The following is a 20,841-nucleotide window of genomic DNA, read 5'->3' on the forward strand; positions in this document are numbered from 1 at the left end:
TAAGACCTCGACAACCATGTGAGGGTGGTTCCTTGCTAATTCAGTGACCGTAATTCCTCCAAGTACATCGGAGTGAAAACCCGCAGACATTCGGCCCTCCGTGGAATGAGTGTGACACGTGGCCTACACTATTGATACTCAAACCCAAGTCAGGATGATAGAATTTATGGAAAAGCCTTAGATCACATTGCAGTAGATGCCAAAAGGCAGGTACTAACATGTTGCAAGAGTCATGTAAGCTTATGTTCATTTTAGTTCTGGAACCACTTGAAACACCTGCAGTCACATCCGCATAACATAACCTGTTTTAACAATTTAGCAATATTTACTAAATTAAACTGCTAAGGTTTTCATATTCAAAATTTGGTGGTTGAAGTGGAGTTTTCTTTCTCTGTACCAACTTACATAATTACCATTTTGCATAGAGTGATTTATTTGCATGCTTGACTTCACACATACTAGAATACTCAGGAAAACCTGCTCAGAAATTCACAAGTCCCTCCCTAGGACATGACCTTTAGACAAATTATGACCTTGAATGAGACCTTTTAACCCCTGGGTCCATATCCATAAAGCGTAGGAGTGATGATCTAGGATCAGGTTGGCCTTTCAGATCATAATTGATACGATTATATCGACTGGTGGGGTCCTGATCCTGATCAGCAATCCTACTCAGATATTTTGCGGATACGGGCCTTGATTTAGGGCTAGATTCAGTCCGTAGCACTAAAGATCCACGCTACAGCGCGATTGAAATTTAAAGGCAATGTTCCCTCGTTCGCGAAGACTGCATTTACCGTCAACACTTCATATGGCGTTTCAATGAAATGAAAACATTTTTGTGCAGACAAACTCATAAATATCCATGCTATCACAACTTGTGTCAAATGCACTCATTTGGATAGTCCAAATAGTATGAGCATCTACAGATGGACTATCAAATTTGTTGATAAGCAACTGCTTGTTAAGGTTAGGGTTAAGTTAATGGTTAGGACACGATTAAAGGTGAGTAGATAGTTGAAATATTACTGATAGTCCATCTGTAGATGCGCTACAGACTATTAAGATAAAGTGCTACCCATTAGTCTGAACTAGGCCAACCCATCAAGTTTGCAGCTGACGTTACTGATCCAAGCCACCAGCACCACTATAACCCTGATGCAAGACTGTCGGGGAACAATCCTAGCCTTCGCACAGCCAGGCAGTGCTGTTTAATAGCAAGGTGAGTGTGCTGACTGGGCATTCCACAAGGGTTTGTGGTTTCCACCTCTCACCTGATGTATTTGTCTGCTAGTTTGCTTATCTTGCACGTTGTCAAAAGCCTCTCTTTCGCCAAGTCTCAATTGCAGGTGATATAAAAGCAATGGAATTGTTGCTCTCACCCAAACACACTCGCGTGCAGTGCACTCACACGTGCTAGGGACTGGCGCTGTCAAATCCAAGCATGCAGAGGCCTTTAAACAAAGACCTAAACACTTGAGTGGACTTTTACACTTTCCCGTAACACAGAGGCATACACAGTACAGGTGCAAAGTATAGTCGACACGGACACAAAAACATGGTTACAAACAAGTTGCTTTTTTATTTGATTGGAATACATAGTCCGCTGTACAGTTGGCAGCTTTGAGAGACCTACATGCAGAGTGCGGGAAGGTTAAACATGCACAAATGTATTATTACTCTAGGACAGAAAAGCATCCCGCACAGTTTGCTGTGTATTACTGACACAGAAAAGCTTGGCGCAGCGACACCCATAATAACCTTTTTGATCTGATTTCATAACATACATTTCTCTCTTCGTTACATCTGTCAGTTCCCTCCCCCATTTAAGAAGCATTTCTATCCATTTATAAACACACTGCAATATAAAAACATGACTTCCAACTCCCCTAGTTGATTGTACAGGCCAAAATTCCCCTGTGTGTGTGGGAGTGTGAGTGGGTGTGTGTTGGAGAATATCCAGTTCTTTATAAGTGTGTGCGTGTGTGTGTGTGTGTGTGTCTTGAGGCCTGAACATCTTTTTCTTTGGCAGCATTTGCAAACAGCACACAAGATGAACAAACCCTGAATTTATGAGGGGGGGGGGGGCAGAGTAGCAAAAAACCTGGACTGACTGACTGATTCCTGAACCGCTAATAAAACAGGACGCCACATGGCAAATGACTTAAGACTGTTGACTCCTAGCAGACCCACTCCTGATAAAATGTACATTACTCTCATTCTTCAATGACTATGACACAAGGCTGGCTTCTGACAAGTCTCTCTCCTCTTGCCATCTCATAGCTCAAGGTCATGAGACATCTCTCGCACTAAAACAAAAAGAGGAAAGTACTCTCCAGGAATGCATTAATGAGAAAGATGCATACAGTATCTAGCAAAAATTACATCCTTACAATCAAAGAGGACAAATACTAAATATATTTCAATAAGGCCCACTTTACAAAATTACAAGATTTTCTTAAATAAAATCTATCCGATACAGCTTCCAAAATAAGACATCTTTTGTTTTACAAAACTGACACAAAATACATGGGCGGAAAACAAAAGAAAAACCCTCAAATTGAATATTTCCCCTTATTTCAGCACAAATAGTCGAAGAGACAGGGTATCCATCTTGGAAAACACTGGCGCTGTCTCACGGACTGTGAAATGGAAACACTGTGGAATGATTTTGGCACAATGTTAGAAGGCAAAGACACGGATGTGATCGAGTGCCATGCCTCACGAAATCATCACAATTGTTTAAAAAAAAAAATGAAGGACTTCATTATAATTTGTACAATAACAGTCCACAACTCCTCATGCTATCGGACGAGCTGTTGCTCCAAGCAACTTTTTCAATTTCAATCTGGCCGGTGCAAAAAAAAAAAAAAAATCACACACACACACACACACACACACACACACACACACACACAATATACATTCAGCAAAGAAAAATAATCACAAAGAGTGGAATAAAATTGTCAGGGACATGCGCAAAAGTGACTTTTGACAAAAGGGGGCTTACTTATGTAGGGTCTTTAGTTAAGTGCTGGTTAAGTGCAGATTACCGTTTCTGAAGTCCATTGACACCATGAACCCTCCACTTACAAAGGAGGCCTTTGAGGACCAATGCAAACTCATTCCAAAGAGCCATTTCCGGTCTCTGGCCTCCCTCCGTTAAGTACATTCTCCGCTACTTTGTAAGAGAGGAAAAAACAATGACGTGTAAATAACAGATGTTTATACACCAGAAGTTACAGAATGAGGAGTGTTAACCGTTCTGTTCTCACCTCAAAATGGTGGAGGTTCTTTCTGTCTAAACCTCGTATTTCTCCGACTTTCTCCTATCATACCTAATCTGACAATCTCCATACAGCAGTAATCTGAGCAGACAAAATATCTGTGATACTTACAATACCCAAACAGAGACATTTGGTTGGCTCTTCAGAACCATTGCCCTTTTTGAAATCCTGCAATACCTTATTTTGAATTCCAGCTGCGTGTGGACTCTCGAAAGACTCCAAAACAACATTCGTTAATACCCAGTTTACACTTGAGGACGTTCTGTGGTAAGGGGTGCTGATGACACATCCTCATCCCCTGCCTCTTCCCCAAATCAGAGCTCCTCAACGCACATCCACTCCTCTTGCTAACCCTTAGATGTGCATAGCGAGGCCATTTAGCAGTGGAAGTTATGGTAACGTTACGGTGAAGTGTTCATGTACACAGGGGCCATGTAGGGGAGAAGTGGACGTGCATTGCTGCTGGGGGGGATGGAGTTTCAGCCTTGCCCTTTAAAAAACGTCTTTCTTTGAAGCCCATCTCCGGGACGACCCTTGGAGAGCACATAAAACCTATGGTTTCCGACAGCTGCTGTCATCCTGGGACCCCCCCGACTCCCCTCGGAGTGTAGGGGGGCAGGGGAGACTGTATGGTGGGGGAAGAGGTGCTGGCCTTGCATCATAGGATCAATGATATGATGATACCCGACCCATGGCGACGTACGTCTATGGGAATGACCGTTGATGTGCACGTGCCTGGGCTCAACTTTGACACGGACCTCCGAAATCCATACCCTCTTAAAAAGGAGCTCAAGCTCACTAGCTAATTTACCTACTAATCAAAATATCCCCAGTGAGTGATTCACATCGAGAGTCTGCACAGACACTTTAATATGAGCATTATACATAAATCCCTTGGCTATGATAGACAACAACCACTAGCATGTGGATTTTGGCACATCAGAGCGGGCCAGTTTTGACTGGACACCCATCGACTGCCTCTGTCTCGGGCTAGTGCTGGCCGCTGCCAAATCGTCTCGATTTCCCCCCAGTATTTATAACCCTCCAAAGTCGAAGGGAAAGACGCGATTAGCTCCAGCCTTGACCTCCGAACTATCGGTTACCCGGGAGCTGTATATCAGTGTCTGCCGGCAAGCTTTGGCAGCCTGTAAAACAGCTCTCAGAACTAGCAATGCTTATCACGGGCATTAAGAATCGAGGCATTCTTGAGGTAGGGGAAGGAGGAGAGAAAGGGGGGAAACTGGAACCACTGTACTCTTCCCTTCTCAGAACCACTGTGCAGGACAGAAGTGACAAGGTCGGAAATACAGATTTGGAATGAGTGGCCGGCTGGCAGTCGTCATGCTGGTAACCGAGGAGGACTGGTCGCGGGGCCAAGTCATCACGTAGCCCTTGGCACATCAGCCCAGGGCTTCTGAACAGCATCAAGCGGTGTGCGTTTGCACTAAACACATGTTCGCAGACGGGCCAGAAGCCGTGTAAGGGGCCACATGGCAACACTAATGCTTTATGATGCTGAGCTGAGCCGGAGCCCTTCTAACAGGCGAATCGAAAGGGCAGAACATTTTGGGCAGCGAACATTTGTTTATGAGTCCCAAAACAAAACTATTCAATTCAAAAGATTGGAGGGTCTTGGTATTTTCTGGAAAATGTTCTTCTATGAAATATTCTCTCCAAATGTAAAAATCTTTGCAAATGTGTAATGAGCATTCATTATACTTGTCCACACAATAACCAGTAGACAAACCTTGACTAAAACTCTCTCTCTCTCTCTCATAACTCTAGAGCAGGATTATCACACACACAGCATTGACAGTAAGTGGAGGAATAATTATTTAAAAAAGGTAAACAAGTACATTGCTAGCTAGCAGGAGGGGAATTGCACCTCCAATTTCCACAGGGTTAGGGGAATACAAGGTGGTGATTTCAGGGTTGGTGGTCATTATTTTTGTATTCTGTGTGATGACTTCTTCCATTTCCCATTCTCAATACGCTATGAAATCTAAAGGCCTGTAAATGATAGGTCCCCATCACCAAACTGCAAAGGTCACAATGAAAAATAGGTATATGCATTTTGTAGTAAATAATTAATAAATATGAAAGCTACAGTGAAAATGCTGGTTGCCTGGTACTATACAGGTAAGGCTAAATTACAACAACTGACCAGTATCATGGGGAAACTTCTACCTCTCTGGTCAATCCCGCATAGTATACTTGAGATCTGACAGGCGAGACCTCTAAGAGAACTAGTGAACAAGCTGGCCGTGGAAGGATACGAACCGTATTACCACCTGTATTACCCCATTCCGGATCCAACGTCCTAGTCATTGCATAATAATACAGTGACTCTCCAATAGGATCTGAGGGGGAGATTCATTTGCTCTTTTGCTTTACAATGACAGCCAAGCCAACAAGCAAAGGCCATTCTCAGGTTCAGCTGCCATTCCTGAAGCGATATGGTAACCCTCCTACCAGAGTTTGTAGTTAGGAGTTTAGAGTTCACAGAGTATTGCCTGTATGAGTATTGTAGTGTGAATCAGACCTCAAAACTAGACTGGTGGTGTTTCTATGGCACCCCCATGATTTCTAGCCAGAGTGACACCAAACCCTCCCTTATCCAACAACAAAAAGTCCAGTTTCAATATTAAAACAAAATACATTTCTATAGAAAAAAAAAAAACAAGTTGAGTTGAGACGATTCGCACTGCGAACCCAGTCGCGTACATTTGGACTGATTGTTCCTTGTGGTGATTGGACAACACGAGCCCAATGCCTTGCTTCCTGTGCCTGATTGGCTGTTCACAGCAGCGCTGCAGAGTTTACAGCTCGATCCAGGTCAGCAGTTCCAGTCGGAGCCTGCATTCTGTGTCCAGTCCAGGGAGGAAGGTGTGCTGAAGCAAAGCACCCTAGGAATAGCAGTCCTCAGATGACTAATATTCAGTATATGCCCCCCCCCCAAGCTAAAATATGTGCATTCAATCATTCATCGAGTGCAGACAAAAGGGGTGGACCTTCTTTTCTGCCATTTGTCCCAACAGACCATCCGCTCTATTCCACAATTCCAGTTGGGGGGGGGGGGGGGGGGGGTGTGACGATGGTGAGCAACAGGGAGTGAATGACTGAGAAACAAAATGAAGCACAATTTGAAGGTTTGATCAAAGTCCTTGGCTATCATCTTCCGTAATGCTTAGGTACTGGTGTTGAAGGAGATATGTTGTATGCAGCCTATAAGTAAATAAGAATGTGCATCTATGACAGGGTCCTTATCTTTGTTGTTCTTAAAGCAGAGGGCATGCAGGGACACTGGAGGCACATAACTTCAAAATGCTCCTCTTATACATTACGTAGAAACATGCAAACTTCCGCAAAGCCCTACATTCAATCCTCTTTTAGGCCGACATTATGCATTCTCTGGGACGATAGTCATGTTTTGTGGGTTAAAAATGGCTTTAGGTGTGTGTGTGTGTGTACAATGTGCAAAATAATACCCTGCAAAAATGCTATGGTTGTCGGAAAAAGAACGACCAATAGTCGGTCGGGACAATATTTTGTGCCGATATTAGCCTTTCCTATTCTATCGGCGCAGCCGATTTCCCCTTTAAAGCCTCAGCGCACTTGCCTCTCGTGTGAAACTCCTGCAAGCCGGCACCGCTCATTGCTAGTTAGCCTGTCCTCAAGGAACCTCTGGGATGGTTGCTAGCTACCCACTCATGCTGCATATAAATTTAGCACACTTGAATAATGCCACATGGAATGTAGAAATGTTTAAAGTGTTAATTTACTGTTAGGCAAAACAATGTCCATACAGACTGCAGCACTTTACAAAGCAACATACCAATAGCTAGCGTTCATAAAGACAACTTTGCTAACGTCAGTTCACTACCCTAGAACTTTACTTGTGGTAGCTACCATAAAGCAAAACATGCTCATTTCAAAGCTGGTTGTCACCAAAAATGGTGTTAATAATTCACTGCTAAATGACTACATGAGTGGCCAGTGGTTTCTTCTCTCGAACTGCCTGGCTACATGAGTCCCGAGTGGTGTATTTTCTCTTAAAAAAGGTGCTACACCTCGAATTTCTCCCATGTGGAAGCTAGGTGAATTGTAACAGCACTAGGCTGCATTCAAAACAAATCTCCCCCTCCCCAGCATCCCATTTCCCCGTAACAAGGCGGAGGCTCACACTTTACTTCTCACACCTTTAACTTTTGGTTTTCGTCCACCAGCTTCAAACAGCTGGTAAAAATATATTTTTTGTTTTTGAAAAGATATTTCACAGCGATTTAGATGGTACAATGATTCCCTACACCAGTGGTCACCAACCGGTCGATTGCGAGCGACTGGTTGATCTCCAAGCATTTCTAGTCAATCACCAAACATTTCTGGGAAAAAACAATGATAAAGCCTTGCGTTCCTATTTTTTTTTTTTTATTGGTTTCTCGCTGTTGACGGTAAGTTTACCTGATTCAGCAGCCCTAGCGATGGGAAGGCAAATTTATCCTATTTTGAACCACGTGTCTGAAAGTAGAACTCCGACCTACCTGGCAGGCCCAGAAAGCAATTCAAGTGCACCTATAGGCCTACCGATGTCCAATCAGATAGCTCAGATCACTGCACTATTTCCTCGAGCAATAGACTGTAAAAAGAAGCAAAGTTGATACTGTGAGAGTTCAAAAAACATTTCAAACCATGGACTAGAGAGACTCAACAAATACATCAAAGAGTTTCTGTTTTTATGAGTAATTTCACGTTTAAGTTGCTATTCAGCACTGTCAATACTCTGTTCAACACTTTTATAAGCCATAAAATGCCCATTCTCCCTACTTCCACTCATGCTACAACCAGCACTGCTGCTGCAATAAATGAGTATAGCAAAGCTTGCGTTGTTATTATTAGTGGCTTGTCTTTTTTAATATCAAGGAATATTTCCCTTTCTCTGGTCATAGGAGTAACATGAAATAGTGCATGAAGCAGAAATACTGCAGTGAGACTTGAGTTTCGCCCTCAGATGGAAGACTGTGTCCCATTTTCACAGCAGAGGGAGGGAGAGCGAAGGGACGGTGAGTCGGGTGAGGTTCAACCTCACCGCTGCTCGCTCCCTCCTCAGACTGACCAATAGATGCAGGCAATCAGTCCAGTAAAAAAAAAGTATGCTCACTCAGCCTCTCAAGTAATACGACAAATGATCTATTACCAGTGTGATCATATATCTATAATTTCAAAATGAGAAGAACATTGGCACGGCAATTCAAGCATAGTCAATATGCAGTGATAATGCATTGGGCCTATAGCCTACTGCACAAACCTCATTGCTACATAACCATTTTTAACTGGTTAATGTTGCATAGGCTTACGTTTTTTAAGTCACGTTAAAAAAAAAAGAGCGGTAGATCTCGGCTTGCATTTTTACTCAAAGTGATCTCGACTCAGAAAAGGTTGGTGACCACTGCCCTACACTGTTAAGTGCTTGTTTTCTCACAAACTGAAATTGAGCGAACAGTGTAGAATTTTAACAACCGGTAAATGACCGAGCGACTTCTACATTGGCCGATTGACCCCTTTTCCACTAGATAACACAGCCAAAGTCAAAACAGCTTTCCCATTTTGACAACAGATGCCGCTCTGGCGGGAGAAATCACTAGGCGAATATCACAGCCAATCACAACACTGGCGGATAAGTAATACTGTGAAACACTTTCGTTCCATAATATTATGAAAATTTTCTGTAATTACAATGCAACAATTCAGAAGAATCCTATGTGTAGCACCTTTAAAGAGACAGCGCACGTCTTTATAAAAGAAGACAATAGGCTACTTTTAACATTTTGTTGATCACTAGGCCTAACAGGGTTTGGTAGACTACTTTCTAAATGGAATATGTTACCTGTCCAAAATTGTAATCAGTAACATAATAGGATGACTTTCAGTTACTTTTGGATTACTTTCCTCTTAAGAAGCATTCGAAGAAGACAAAAAGGATCCATCAAACACATTTGGTGTGTCATCATAGTGGTCTCTGACTTCTGGTCAGACTCCCTCAAGTGGAACAAACTTTACACTTGCACCTTTTTTCAATGATTCATTGAATGTCATTGAAAAAACAGAAAGGTATCACACTATGTTTTTCCCCACAAACATAATTGCTGAATTTAAAAGTAATCATCAAGTTTTTCAAAAGTACATGGTACATGTAATCAGTTACTCCCCAACCCTGAGGCTAACATGGTCCCAAATGGAAGGGAAACAGATTGTCATCTGTAGACCCATAGATCATTGAAATGAGCCCAAACGAGTTCAAAACCTGAATGCATGCAGTCTTATTGGGTATGATTTTACCTGTATTCTAAGAAGGCAAGCCTATGCCATCTTGATTTACCCAGTTTATCAAGAAATTAAGCATTCAAATCAACGATTACCATTATGTTATGTAGATAGATTCTTAAAAAAAAAAAGTTAAATTGATTGTATAATTGATTTATGGCTGTCTCTGGGAATTTATCAAAATGCTAAAATTCTATTATATTCATTATCGGCATAAAATATTGGCCATCGGCCTCCTTGACCTCCAAAAATCAGTATCAGTATAGGCCCGCCCTTAAACCCATATTGGTCGTTCTCTAGTTGTCGGTATAAAGCAAATGCATGGCTAACGCGCTCACCAAATTAAGTTTGAATAAGTCAAAGATCAGAGTAGATTTATTTTTAATCCAAGTAATTCACTCCCCGTTTCTGGTCACATGGGTACATCCTTTGTGCAGCTTAGGAGCTCCGCTGGGAAGTTCCAAAGTGAGGTCTTGTAACGGTCCACTCCAAAAGACAACAAATCCTTCCTTCCTGTGTCTCTCCTCCCCCCCCCCCCCACACACACCTCTAGGCCCAGTCACCCAAGTGATCATCTCTCCCTTGTCGAGTCTGAGGAATACATTATAATACATCTGGTAGGAGAAGATGCAGAAGAGGATACATTCACTGGTGGTGAGGTCCACACCAGAGCGATACTGTATAAGGGCATATTATAATACAACTGATGTTGTGTCTGTGCAAATGGAAGGGTGTGGTTGAAGGTTTCAGAGGGCGGCCATCTTGTTTTTGCACTCCGAGAGGCATGGGTAGGTGCTGGACAGGGACTTGAGATTTGTTTATTCTTCTGTATGGCTGCGACTGCTGTTGCTCGGGAATTTAGATATGCTTGATACAGTACATTTCTCCTTGTTGACGGGCTCCAGGCAGTTTGGGGGCATGGAGAGCTCTGGGGGGGAAAAAAAAGAGTGCACAAGTCGTATACTAAGAGAGGGCTGGGCGGCGTCATTCGAGTAGGAGTAAAACTTACACTTCCTTTGATTAAAGTAAGAAGTGCAGTCAAGCAGTCACTAGTGGCTCAGTCTGGAGTCACATTTTTATCCTCTGACGGAGTTCTAAAAAGATTCCCACCATAAAAATACAGTAGTTGTAATAGTCAAAAAAGTCAAATGTAATATCCTACCTGGACATTATGAAGCGGAGCTACTAAGACGGTTGGCCGGTTTAGTTGTCGGTCTGACGGTTGCTCCATGGTCGATTGCCGCGCCCGGTCATCCTCTCCGCATGGCCAGCCTGACCCCTACTGGACCACAGCTCTGGTCTGGAAGCCGTGGTTCCCGTTCCTCTGCTGGCCCCTAGGTCAGGCCTGGAGCTCCTCACTCTCTCCCTCTCGTAGGTACCCAGGTCACCGGGCGCCGCCCTCGTCCTCCGTGACCAAGAGCTGGGGTTAGTGTTGTCAGCAGCCTAGTCGCAGTGAAACAGAAACAACAAACACTTATAGGTCATTAACTCAACGGTCTGTGAGAAGTGAAACCTTGGCAAGCCGCTGCGACTGTGGATTTTGCCACAAAACAGAGGGAGAAAAAAAAAAAACTTAGACCGAAAACAAGACACCCCCGTGAGGAATTTATAATTTATATGGGTCTCGACTAGCAAATGAGCACCCTATAAAACTTGCTTGCATACCTTCACGCAACCTCAATGACCTTGTTCTAGGAAAGTGAGAGATGACAGTGCAGTTAGTAAACGTCTGAAAGCAAAGGCCTATGATTTCAGTTTTAAAAAGGCTGTAGTACTGTAATTAATGACAGGCCGCTGGAATCCCATCCTGCCTACCGCAGCAGAACGTTGCTAATTGCCCTTAATGGCCGCTCTGCGTCTCCTGGGGATGACGGGCAGGCAGACAAGAAGCCTGTTACAATGCAAGGGGCTGCCAAACGGGCAGGGCAGATCCAAGATGGCAACTTCCTGTTCTATTCATCCCAAAGGGAAGAAATGACCAGAGCACATTCTGCATTGACTACAGCATTACCGCTGAAGAGTTGGGTTATGCTGTGTTTTGAGTGTAACCATATGTAAATTATGCTTCATGAACACCAAATGTACAATGGTCATGTTCTTTTTTGGGGAATTGTTTTCAACACCAAACCACAGGATTATTTTCTGAGCCATTGAAGCTGCAACTCTTGACATTTTCCTGTGGATAGTGGAGATGACTCCTTATTCTAGAAAAAGATTATTAAAAAGATTCCGGGTTGGATGGGCCTACAAATATAGGTTATTTAAGTATTTCAGCTGAGTGGCTTAAATAAGGCAATGAGTGCAAAAACCCCAGAAGCTACTAGGGACATTTTCCCATAACTAAATTTTAATTTCAGAAAATATTTCTGCTTGTGGAATGTCGGAACGTTATAAATGTTGGTTAGGCAATTTGATCTGCCACATGAGCAGAGGAAATGTACTGGGAACGCCAAGTGCTGAGGCCCTCATCACAAACCTGCTTTGTTCCCGCTTCACTCAAATACCTTATGATTGGGGGCTGATATATCTTTTTTTGTAACAAAAAAAAAAACTAGATATCAAATCTGGCCCCACTTTTTGTTTTGAGATAAAGTGAAAAAGTTTGGGTGGGGTGTATTTCTTGAGTTAAGACAACAGACTTTTGATAAAGCCTCAGAAAATCACTCAGTTCTGAAAACACCCCTTCAGGCAGAAGTCATGAAAACGTTTTGGCTTATATTACAGCACAGAATCATGGCCAACTACACAGTTTACCTCAAGGACAACACAAATGGAGTGTTACATGCATTACATGCCTTGCAAAACAAGCCATTGCTTTGACATGAAAGCTGTCTAATTTTGGTTGCGTTTCAGAAGTACATCACTTAACGTTCCATGTTAGAAGCGAAGTGTGCCAAAGCTAGTCTCCAAGCAGACAATGCTCATTACACCCAAGGTAATACATTTCAGAGAAGCCTTAATTCAATCCGCTTATTAAAATGTATGTTTTGAGGTCTTTGTCCAGGGAAGACTTTAATAGCTCTAACATACCTTGTGGAACCCATTTCTCAATCACTTTTCTTACAGGCCATTGGGATCTCGTCTGATGTTTAAACCACCAACCAGCTCTCCTCCGTGGAATCGTCCAAGTTTAACTCCAGCGCAGATTGTTTTTCCAGGCTTTTTAGGTCAAGTCGGGCAAAAACCAACCAGAATGACAGCATGGGCCACGCATTTCACCTCGCTGCCACTGAGTTTGACTGACTCACACAAAGGATGTTTTCATATCGCAATCAGACAGATCGAGCTATGGTCCACAGCCAACCATAAGTTCACAGCCCATTCACATACCATCTGAGGTTTCTTAGTTTTACAGTGGGCTGCAAAAAACAACACTGACGTTCTGTGCTGTACTTGGAGGTGAGAATGGAGAGTTAGTGAGGCTGTATGCAGTCAGTCGCCATTTTCCCACTGGCCATTAAAACCACACAGAGACCCTTATAATCTTCAGTAGCTATTGATTATGTGGGGTTAGCCTGACAGAGGTCATAACAGGCAGAGGTTAAAACGTCTGGATCAACATCAATTTCTAGAAAAACAACTGATAGAAAAATGGACGCAAAAACGATGGCTGATCAATGATAGGCCTAGGCCTCATAGGCCTCATGATAGGCAGAGCTACTGTGCATTGTTGTTAAACACTCATTGATATAGCAAACCTTATAAAATGAACCATCACCCTGGGACAGCAGAGCTGTTGTATAGACCAGGGCTGACTCTATTTAGTCAATGGTTTGGTCGATAGGCTGTTGGTCGACCGAGATTTCTTTAGTCGAGCAGTCGCAAGACACCGGTCTGATTCGCGCCTGTCTCAGTGGACTAATCCAGGCCACGGGGATGGCACAGTCCATCACTCTAAGACAAGTGATACATAATATAACCATATACAATTTCAGTAAAAATAATTGTGCAACACTAATACATCTAATATTATTTTATAACAAATGTGTTTTCTCCCGCATTGGATACGGTCTCTGTCCGCGCTCCTGAATCATACTTTTCAGTGCGCCGTAGAATTGGCACCTTTCCCTATGTTGCTATGTGCATAATAGCAAAGTTAACCAGCATATTGGGATTGAGAACAATGGCAGCAGCAGCAGAGACGTGGAAACAACCCTTGCTTTAGCCTACGTGTCTAAGAAACTTTCGGAGAGGAAAGCAACTTCATTAGGTCTATAATCAATAGCCTAACTGTTAAATGTGCCTGGCTTTATAAATCATCCAAATATATCTACAGAAATAAGACAGATCCTGCTTCTGTTGACTGTTTGAGTGTTTGTTTAATAGCCTACTGATTCCGTGAGCACCAAGCCTTATGCAACGGCAAAATGTCAGAAAGCGATTTCACAGATTCTGCTGTTTTTAATCTTTGCTATGCTGTAATAAAGGCTTTAAATTTTTTTTGTCAGAACAGACTGGTATTACTTATAATTTATTTAGTGTTGTTTACACTGTTCCAAAGAGTAATTAATTATTTCATCTTTAATCAAATAGTGTGCTTAAAGCATCAGACAACTCAGTACATATGTAGTTGATTTTATTAAAAACACATAGGGTCTGTCTATATATGGAAAAATACTTTTAAAACAAGGACGACTCTCGGTCGACCAATATATATATATATATATTTTTTAGTCGGGGACAGCCCTAGCATAGACAAAATGAGAGAGATGTCCATGGTGGTTTTGATGGTCAACTATAATTCCCTTCTATATCCTAACCTTGAGATGCACATCTCCATGACAGTTGACAACGCAATTCCTGTCCATCCTATTGCCCTTCACCCAACCAATGGCTCATTGTAACTGTAAAAACACTACAATGATGCCTCAAGCCCTTTTCTAATGAATACTAACTACACAACTGGAATAAGAGAGGACGACTGCCTTTGGTGAAGTTAACAGAGAGAGGCATTTTGGAAACAAGCACTGTTGATTTGGAACAATATTCCCTTTGGGAGGGGTGCAGAGGCAACAATGAGTGATTGGAACACAAAAAAAAAATCACAACAAATTAGGTAGTTCATCAGGAGCACACAGCTGGTTTTGCACTTCAGGCACAAGTCGGTTGCATGGAAAGAGTTCATCCTATCAGGGAGGGCTAATGTGAGTAATGGGAAAGAGGATGGATGGAGGGGCTAAGATTAATGAACTGGACCGTGTTAAGTTCACGTGCTGGAATTGACTTGAGTTAAATGACCCTGAGGGCTCGCTCTCTCTCTCTCTCAGTTAAATGAATGGGACTCATTCAGGTAGGGATGAGGGCAGAGAGCCCATAGAGGTACGGGAAGCTGAAAGGGCCTTTTTTGGGGGGTGTTAGGCTGGTTTTAGGTGTTAGGCTGATTTCATTAAAGGCGTCCTCCAGCGATTCTTTAACTGTTCCTGTTATAAAGGGGATATCCCAAGTATAAATACAGTAAAGTACATTCACTAAAAGGGTAAAAAAATATATGTTTTTAGCAACATAGTGGCTTCTTTTTTTTTTAGACAACCCCAAACTTCAAGGAGTTGGTTTGATGGTCAAATGTGATTTCATCAGCCTCCCCCCTTGCTTAAGGAGCAATAGAAACCATAAGAGGAAAGACCCCCCCCCCCCCCCCCCTACTGACGGCTAACGAGGGGCAATTATAGATCTAAGGGCCGTGCTGCCGGCATGTTATTTATTTAATGTCTCGCTCGGCTGGAGATGAAAAGGTTGGTGGAGGGCTGGTGACCTTAGCATCGGAGCCCTGTGTTTGTTTTGACTGCGAGAGGAGCTGGGTAAGTTGCGTTGCACAATATCAAACAGAGCCTCGTCGGCCAACCAACAGATTAGACAATGACACTTCTGCAGCTTTGTTAAAGAGGGAGCCCTGACCAGACCCCTCATAATTAGCTGGACCCAGAAATGTACAGTTCAGAGGCTACAACCACAACAAGCATCACTGTTGTGTGATGACCCATAGATCTAGTCATGCCTGCTTAGTGCTTGTATTAAAGAAGCATAACTTGAGCTAGTATGAGCTATGAAGCAGACACAAAACGGCCCAGACAGACCATTCCAATGACAGCTTTATCAATAAGTTTGTTGTTTCCCCTTCATAAGATATGCGCCATGGAAGACAAATATGAACATGGCTGATAGGGATGAGGGGGCATTGGGGGGGGGGGGAGTTGTCATTTTCACCTTATCTATTTGAGGCCCTGTATAACCTTTAGCTGTATAACCTATAGATGTGCCTCCCCACTGCAAGAGGGGGAGAGGAATAATGAGGTCCTTTTGGCTAGAGCAGGGGTGTTCATGTGATATTTGAGTGACAAAAAAATAACATCTATGGGCTAAAAAAACAACTAAATAAACACATTTCTAGAAAGCATTATAGCTATGTGAATTGACATTTTATTTAAATTGAATGCATGCTTATCTCACATATCAGATTGACTCACATTCAACCAGTAAATGTGAACAAGTTTGTCTCTCGTGTCTGTTTTAATAAAAGTGAACGTGTCAGACAGTCGGCCTTCTCTCAGACATAATTGACCAGACTACATGCCATGCTTAATAAGCAGCTAAATATCTGACACCAGTTGTCTGCACTACATTGTGGGAAATGGAGTCAAATGGAGGCCAGCTACACGGAGGTGTGCCTTTGAACAATGCCCATCTTCAATTATGTCAGGAATAGCACACCGGTTGGCAGGTCACAGTTGGTAAGCTCTGGCACAAAAAATTACAAGGGGGGGGGGGAGAGGGGTCCTTGAAAAAAATAAAAAAATCCTCCCTGTTGAGGTCTTTTCATTTTCATCCTCCCTCTCTTTTTTGTCCCACCCTTTTCTCTTTGTGCTGACTTCAGCACCAGGAATCAGGCTCAGAGAACTGCTATGCTAAGCTTGAAGTTTTAGGCCCGGCGTCAGTGAAAAAGAGTGTCTGAACTCTCATGCAAAGTGGACACACCAGAAAGCTAGAGTTGGTGATTTCTGGACTATATTTTCCAAATAGCAAAGTAGGTACACACAGTGCTTTAATTGAGGGGGTGTGTGCCATACCCCTTTGTTAGCTTCAAGATGTCCTCCAGTGATTTTGTTAACGTTTCCTGTTGAAAAGATATATCCCAATTATAAATACAGTAAAGTACAGACACTAAAGGAAAAATATATGTTTTGAGCAAAAATTGAGTTTTTTTAGACAACTGCAAACTTCGAGTAGGACATTCAAGGAATAATTGGCCTTCACCCTTGCTTGAGGAAAAAATAGCAGAGCAATAGAGAACAAAAGAGAGAAAACAGTCCCACCCCCCCACTTGTGCCATGTCATGAGGATACCTGGACCACCTATTGAGATGTGCCTTTTGTTTAGTAAATCAGGTGTTAAATGAGGTGAAAAGGAGAATGAAATGCCACTAAGATTTAGCCCTTTTTAAATGTATTTATTTTTTACAGTGAAAATCTCAGAAATCCTTAGCAGAGGCACTCCAGAGACAAAAACGACAGCTGGGCCTGATTGAGAGGAGGGAGAAAAGGGTCAATCGTAACAGCAGTAGCCTATCAACATACTGTACAATTCCCCATGTGTGTGGCGCATACAGCCTAGTTTGAGCAGAACTATCGGTCGGGCAGCAAGCATGCGCAGCTCAAACAACTGGTTGTCCCGTGGAGCAGCTCACAGACGAATGACTGCGATAGAGTATTTAAAAAAAAATTTTTTTTTTAAAAGTATATTTATTTAACCTTTCTTTAACTAGGCAAGTCAGTTAAGAACAAATTCTTATTTACAATGACGGCCTACACCGGCCAAACCCGGATGACACTGGGCAAAATTGTGCGCCGCGCTATGGGACTCCCAATTAGAGGTCGACCAATTATGATTTTTCAACGCCGATACCGATTATCGGAGGACCAAAAAAAGCCGATACCGATTAAATCTGTATAATAATGACAATTACAACAATACTGATGAACACTTTTATTTTAACTTAAATTTAACACATCAATAAAATCAATTTAGTCTCAAATAAATAATGAAACATGTTCAATTTGTTTTAAATAATACAAAAACAAAGTGTTGGAGAAGAAAGTAAAAGTGCAATATTTGCCAAAGCTAACGTTTAAGTTCCTTGCTCAGAACATGAGAACATATGAAAGCTGGTGGTTCCTTTTAACATGAGTCTTCAAAATTCTCAGGTAAGAAGTTTTAGGTTGTAGTTATTATAGGACTATTTCTCTCTATACCATTTGTATTTCATATACCTTTGACTATTGGATGTTCTAATAGGTACTTTAGTATTGCCAGCCTAATCTCGGGAGTTGATAGGCTTGAAGTCATAAACAGCGCAATGCTTGAAGCATAGCAAAGAGCTGCTGGCAAACGCAAGAAAGTGCTGTTTGAATGAATGCTTACGAGCCTGCTGCTGCCTACCACTGCTCAGTCAGACTGCTCTATCAAATCATAAACTTAATTATAATATAATAACACACAGAAATACGAGCCTTAGTTCATTAATATGGTCAAATCCGGAAACTATCATTTTGAAAACAAAACATTTATTCTTTCAATGAAATACGAAACCGTTCTGTATTTTATCTAACGGGTGGCATCCCTAAGTCTAAATATTGATTTTACATTGCACAACCTTCAATGTTATGTCGTAATAATGTACAATTCTGGCAAATTAATTACGGTCTTTGTTAGGAAGAAATGGTCTTCACACAGTTCGCAATGAGCCAGGCAGCCCAAACTGCTGCATATACCCTGACTCTGCTTGCACAGAACGCAAGAGAAGTGACAATTTCCCTAGTTAAAATAAATTCATGTTAGCAGGCAATATTAACTAAATATGCAGGTTTAAAAATATATACCTGTGTATTGATTTTAATAAAGGCATTGATGTTTATGGTTAGGTGCAACGACAGTGCTTTTTTCACGAATGCGCTTGATAAATCATCACCTGTTTGGCGAAGTAGGCTGTGATTCGATGATAAATTAACAGGCACCGCATAGATTATATGCAACGCAGGACAAGCTAGATAAACTAGTAATATCATCAACCATGTGTAGTTAACTACTGATTATGTTAAGATTGATTTTTTTTTTTATAAGATAAGTTTAATGCTACTTAGCAACTTACCTTGGCTCCTTGCTGCACTCGCATAACAGGTAGTCAGCCTGCCACGCAGTCTCCTCGTGGACTGCAATGTAATCGGCCATAATCGATGTCCAAAATGCCGATTACCGATTGTTATGAAAACTTGAAATCGGCCCTAATTAATCGGCCATTCCAAATAGTCGGTCGACCTCTACTCCCAATCACGGCCGGATGTGATACAGCATGGATTCGAACCAGGGACTGTAGTGATGCCTCCTGCACTGAGATGCAGTGCCTTAGACCGCTGCACCACTCGGGAGCTGAAATAAATTGAACTAATTTCTCAAAACTCATGAAAAGAATGCATCAGTGAGTCATATATCCTCCAACTTTACGCCTGTTTGTGTGTGCCCATGTGTGTTGTAGCCAGTGCACATGCCGTCAATTCTAAGGCTTTCCCAAAACAACGTCCTGCTTATATGTTGACTCCAAAGTAGGCCTACCTGGCAGAAAAGTATCATGTAATTTGTAGCCTATCAATCAGGTGGAAATTTGTTTTTGCAAAGCATATTTTTCCAATTTTTTATAGTGTGATTTTGAGAGTGAAAACCTGAAAAGACTAGAGAACTCGGAAACCGGGAAACTGGAAATATGCTGAAATGCAGGCTCCGGTCAGCATTCCAAATAACATTTTATTGGTCGCATACAGATTTAGCCGATGTTGTAGCGAAATGCTTGTGTTCCTAGCTCCAACAGTGCAGTAATACCTAACAATACATACAAATCTAAAAGTAAAAGAATGGAATTAAAAAATATAGAAATATTTGGATGTGCAATCTTGGAGTCCGGAGTATAAATATGTATATACTGTAAATATTAAATGGGTAAAACACTATGTAAACATTATTAAAGTGACCAGTGTTACATGTCTATGTACATAGGGCAGCATCCTCGAAGGTGCAGGAATGAGTAACCGGGTGGTAGCCGGCTAGTGCCAGTGACTAAGTTCAGGGCAAGGTACTGGGTGGAGGCCGGCTAGTGATGGCTATTTAACAGTCTGATGGCCTTGAGATAGAAGCTGTTTTTCAGTCTCTCGGTCCTAGCTTTGATGCACCTGTATTGACCTCGCCTTCTGGATGATAGCGGGGTGAACAGGCCGTGGCTTGGGTGGCTGAGGTCCTTGATGACCTTCTTGGCCTTCCTTTGACATTGGGTACTGTAGATGTCCTGAAAGGCAGGCAGTGTGCTCCTGGTGATGCGTTGGGCTGACCGCACCACCCTCTGGGGAGCCTTGCGGTTACAGACAGTGTAGTTGCCGTACCAGGCGTAGATACAGTCTGACAGGATGCTCTCAATGGTGCATCTGTAAAATATTGAGGGTTTTAGGGGGGCCAAGCAGAATTTCTTCAGCCTCCTGAGGTTGAAGAGGCGCTGTTGCGCCTTCACCACACGATCTGTGGGGGTGGACCATTTCAGTTAGTCAGTGATGTGTACGTCGAAGAACTTGAAGCTTTTCACCTTCACGTGCTCCCTCTGCTGTATCCCAAAGTCCACAATCAGCTCCTTCATTTTGTTGACGTTGAGGGAGAGGTTATTTTCCTGACACCACTACCCCTGGGCCCTCACCTCCTCTCTGTAGGCTGTCTCGTCGTTGTTGGAAATCAGGCCTGCCACTGTTGTGTCGTCTGCAAACTTGATGATTGAGTTGGAGCGGGTGATTGAGTTGGAGCAGTCATGGGTAAACAAGGAGTACAGGAGGGGGCTGAGCACGCACCCTTGTGGGGCCCCTGTGTTGAGGATCAGTGTAGTGGAGGTGTTGTTGCCTACCTTCACCACCTGGGGGCAGCCAGTCAGGAAGTCCAGGACCCAGTTGCACAGGGCAGGGTTCAGACCCAGGGTCCCGAGGTTAATGTTGAAGGCTGAGCTGTAGTCAATTAACCGCATTCCTACATAGGTAATCCTCATGTCCAGATGGGATACAGTAGTGTGCAGTGCGATGGTGATTGCATCCTATTGGGGCAGTATGCAGTGGGTCTATGGTGTCAGGTAAGGTGGAGGTGACATAGCTTCAGAACAAAGTTGACTACAATTACAAAGTTGCCAATGTTTTTGCAATTGATACAAACAAGCGAT

General features: G+C 42.6%; 1 protein-coding gene across 1 annotated transcript in view; it reads right to left on the reverse strand.

Annotated features, from left to right (window-relative positions):
• Positions 1 to 8,640: 8,640 nt before the first annotated feature.
• The window catches only part of luzp1 (leucine zipper protein 1), an 82,674-nt gene continuing 70,473 nt past the window's right edge, over positions 8,641 to 20,841 (reverse strand). Inside the window, exons 4-5 of the mRNA XM_038967018.1 lie at positions 10,771 to 11,051; positions 8,641 to 10,536 (exon numbers count right to left, since the gene is read on the reverse strand). Of these exons, the coding sequence (XP_038822946.1) occupies positions 10,812 to 11,051 (240 nt within the window). The 3' untranslated portion in view covers positions 8,641 to 10,536; positions 10,771 to 10,811. The remainder of the gene's footprint in view (positions 10,537 to 10,770; positions 11,052 to 20,841) is intronic.

Source organism: Salvelinus namaycush, chromosome 28 (assembly GCF_016432855.1).
Source record: "Salvelinus namaycush isolate Seneca chromosome 28, SaNama_1.0, whole genome shotgun sequence".
NCBI lineage: Eukaryota > Metazoa > Chordata > Actinopteri > Salmoniformes > Salmonidae > Salvelinus > Salvelinus namaycush.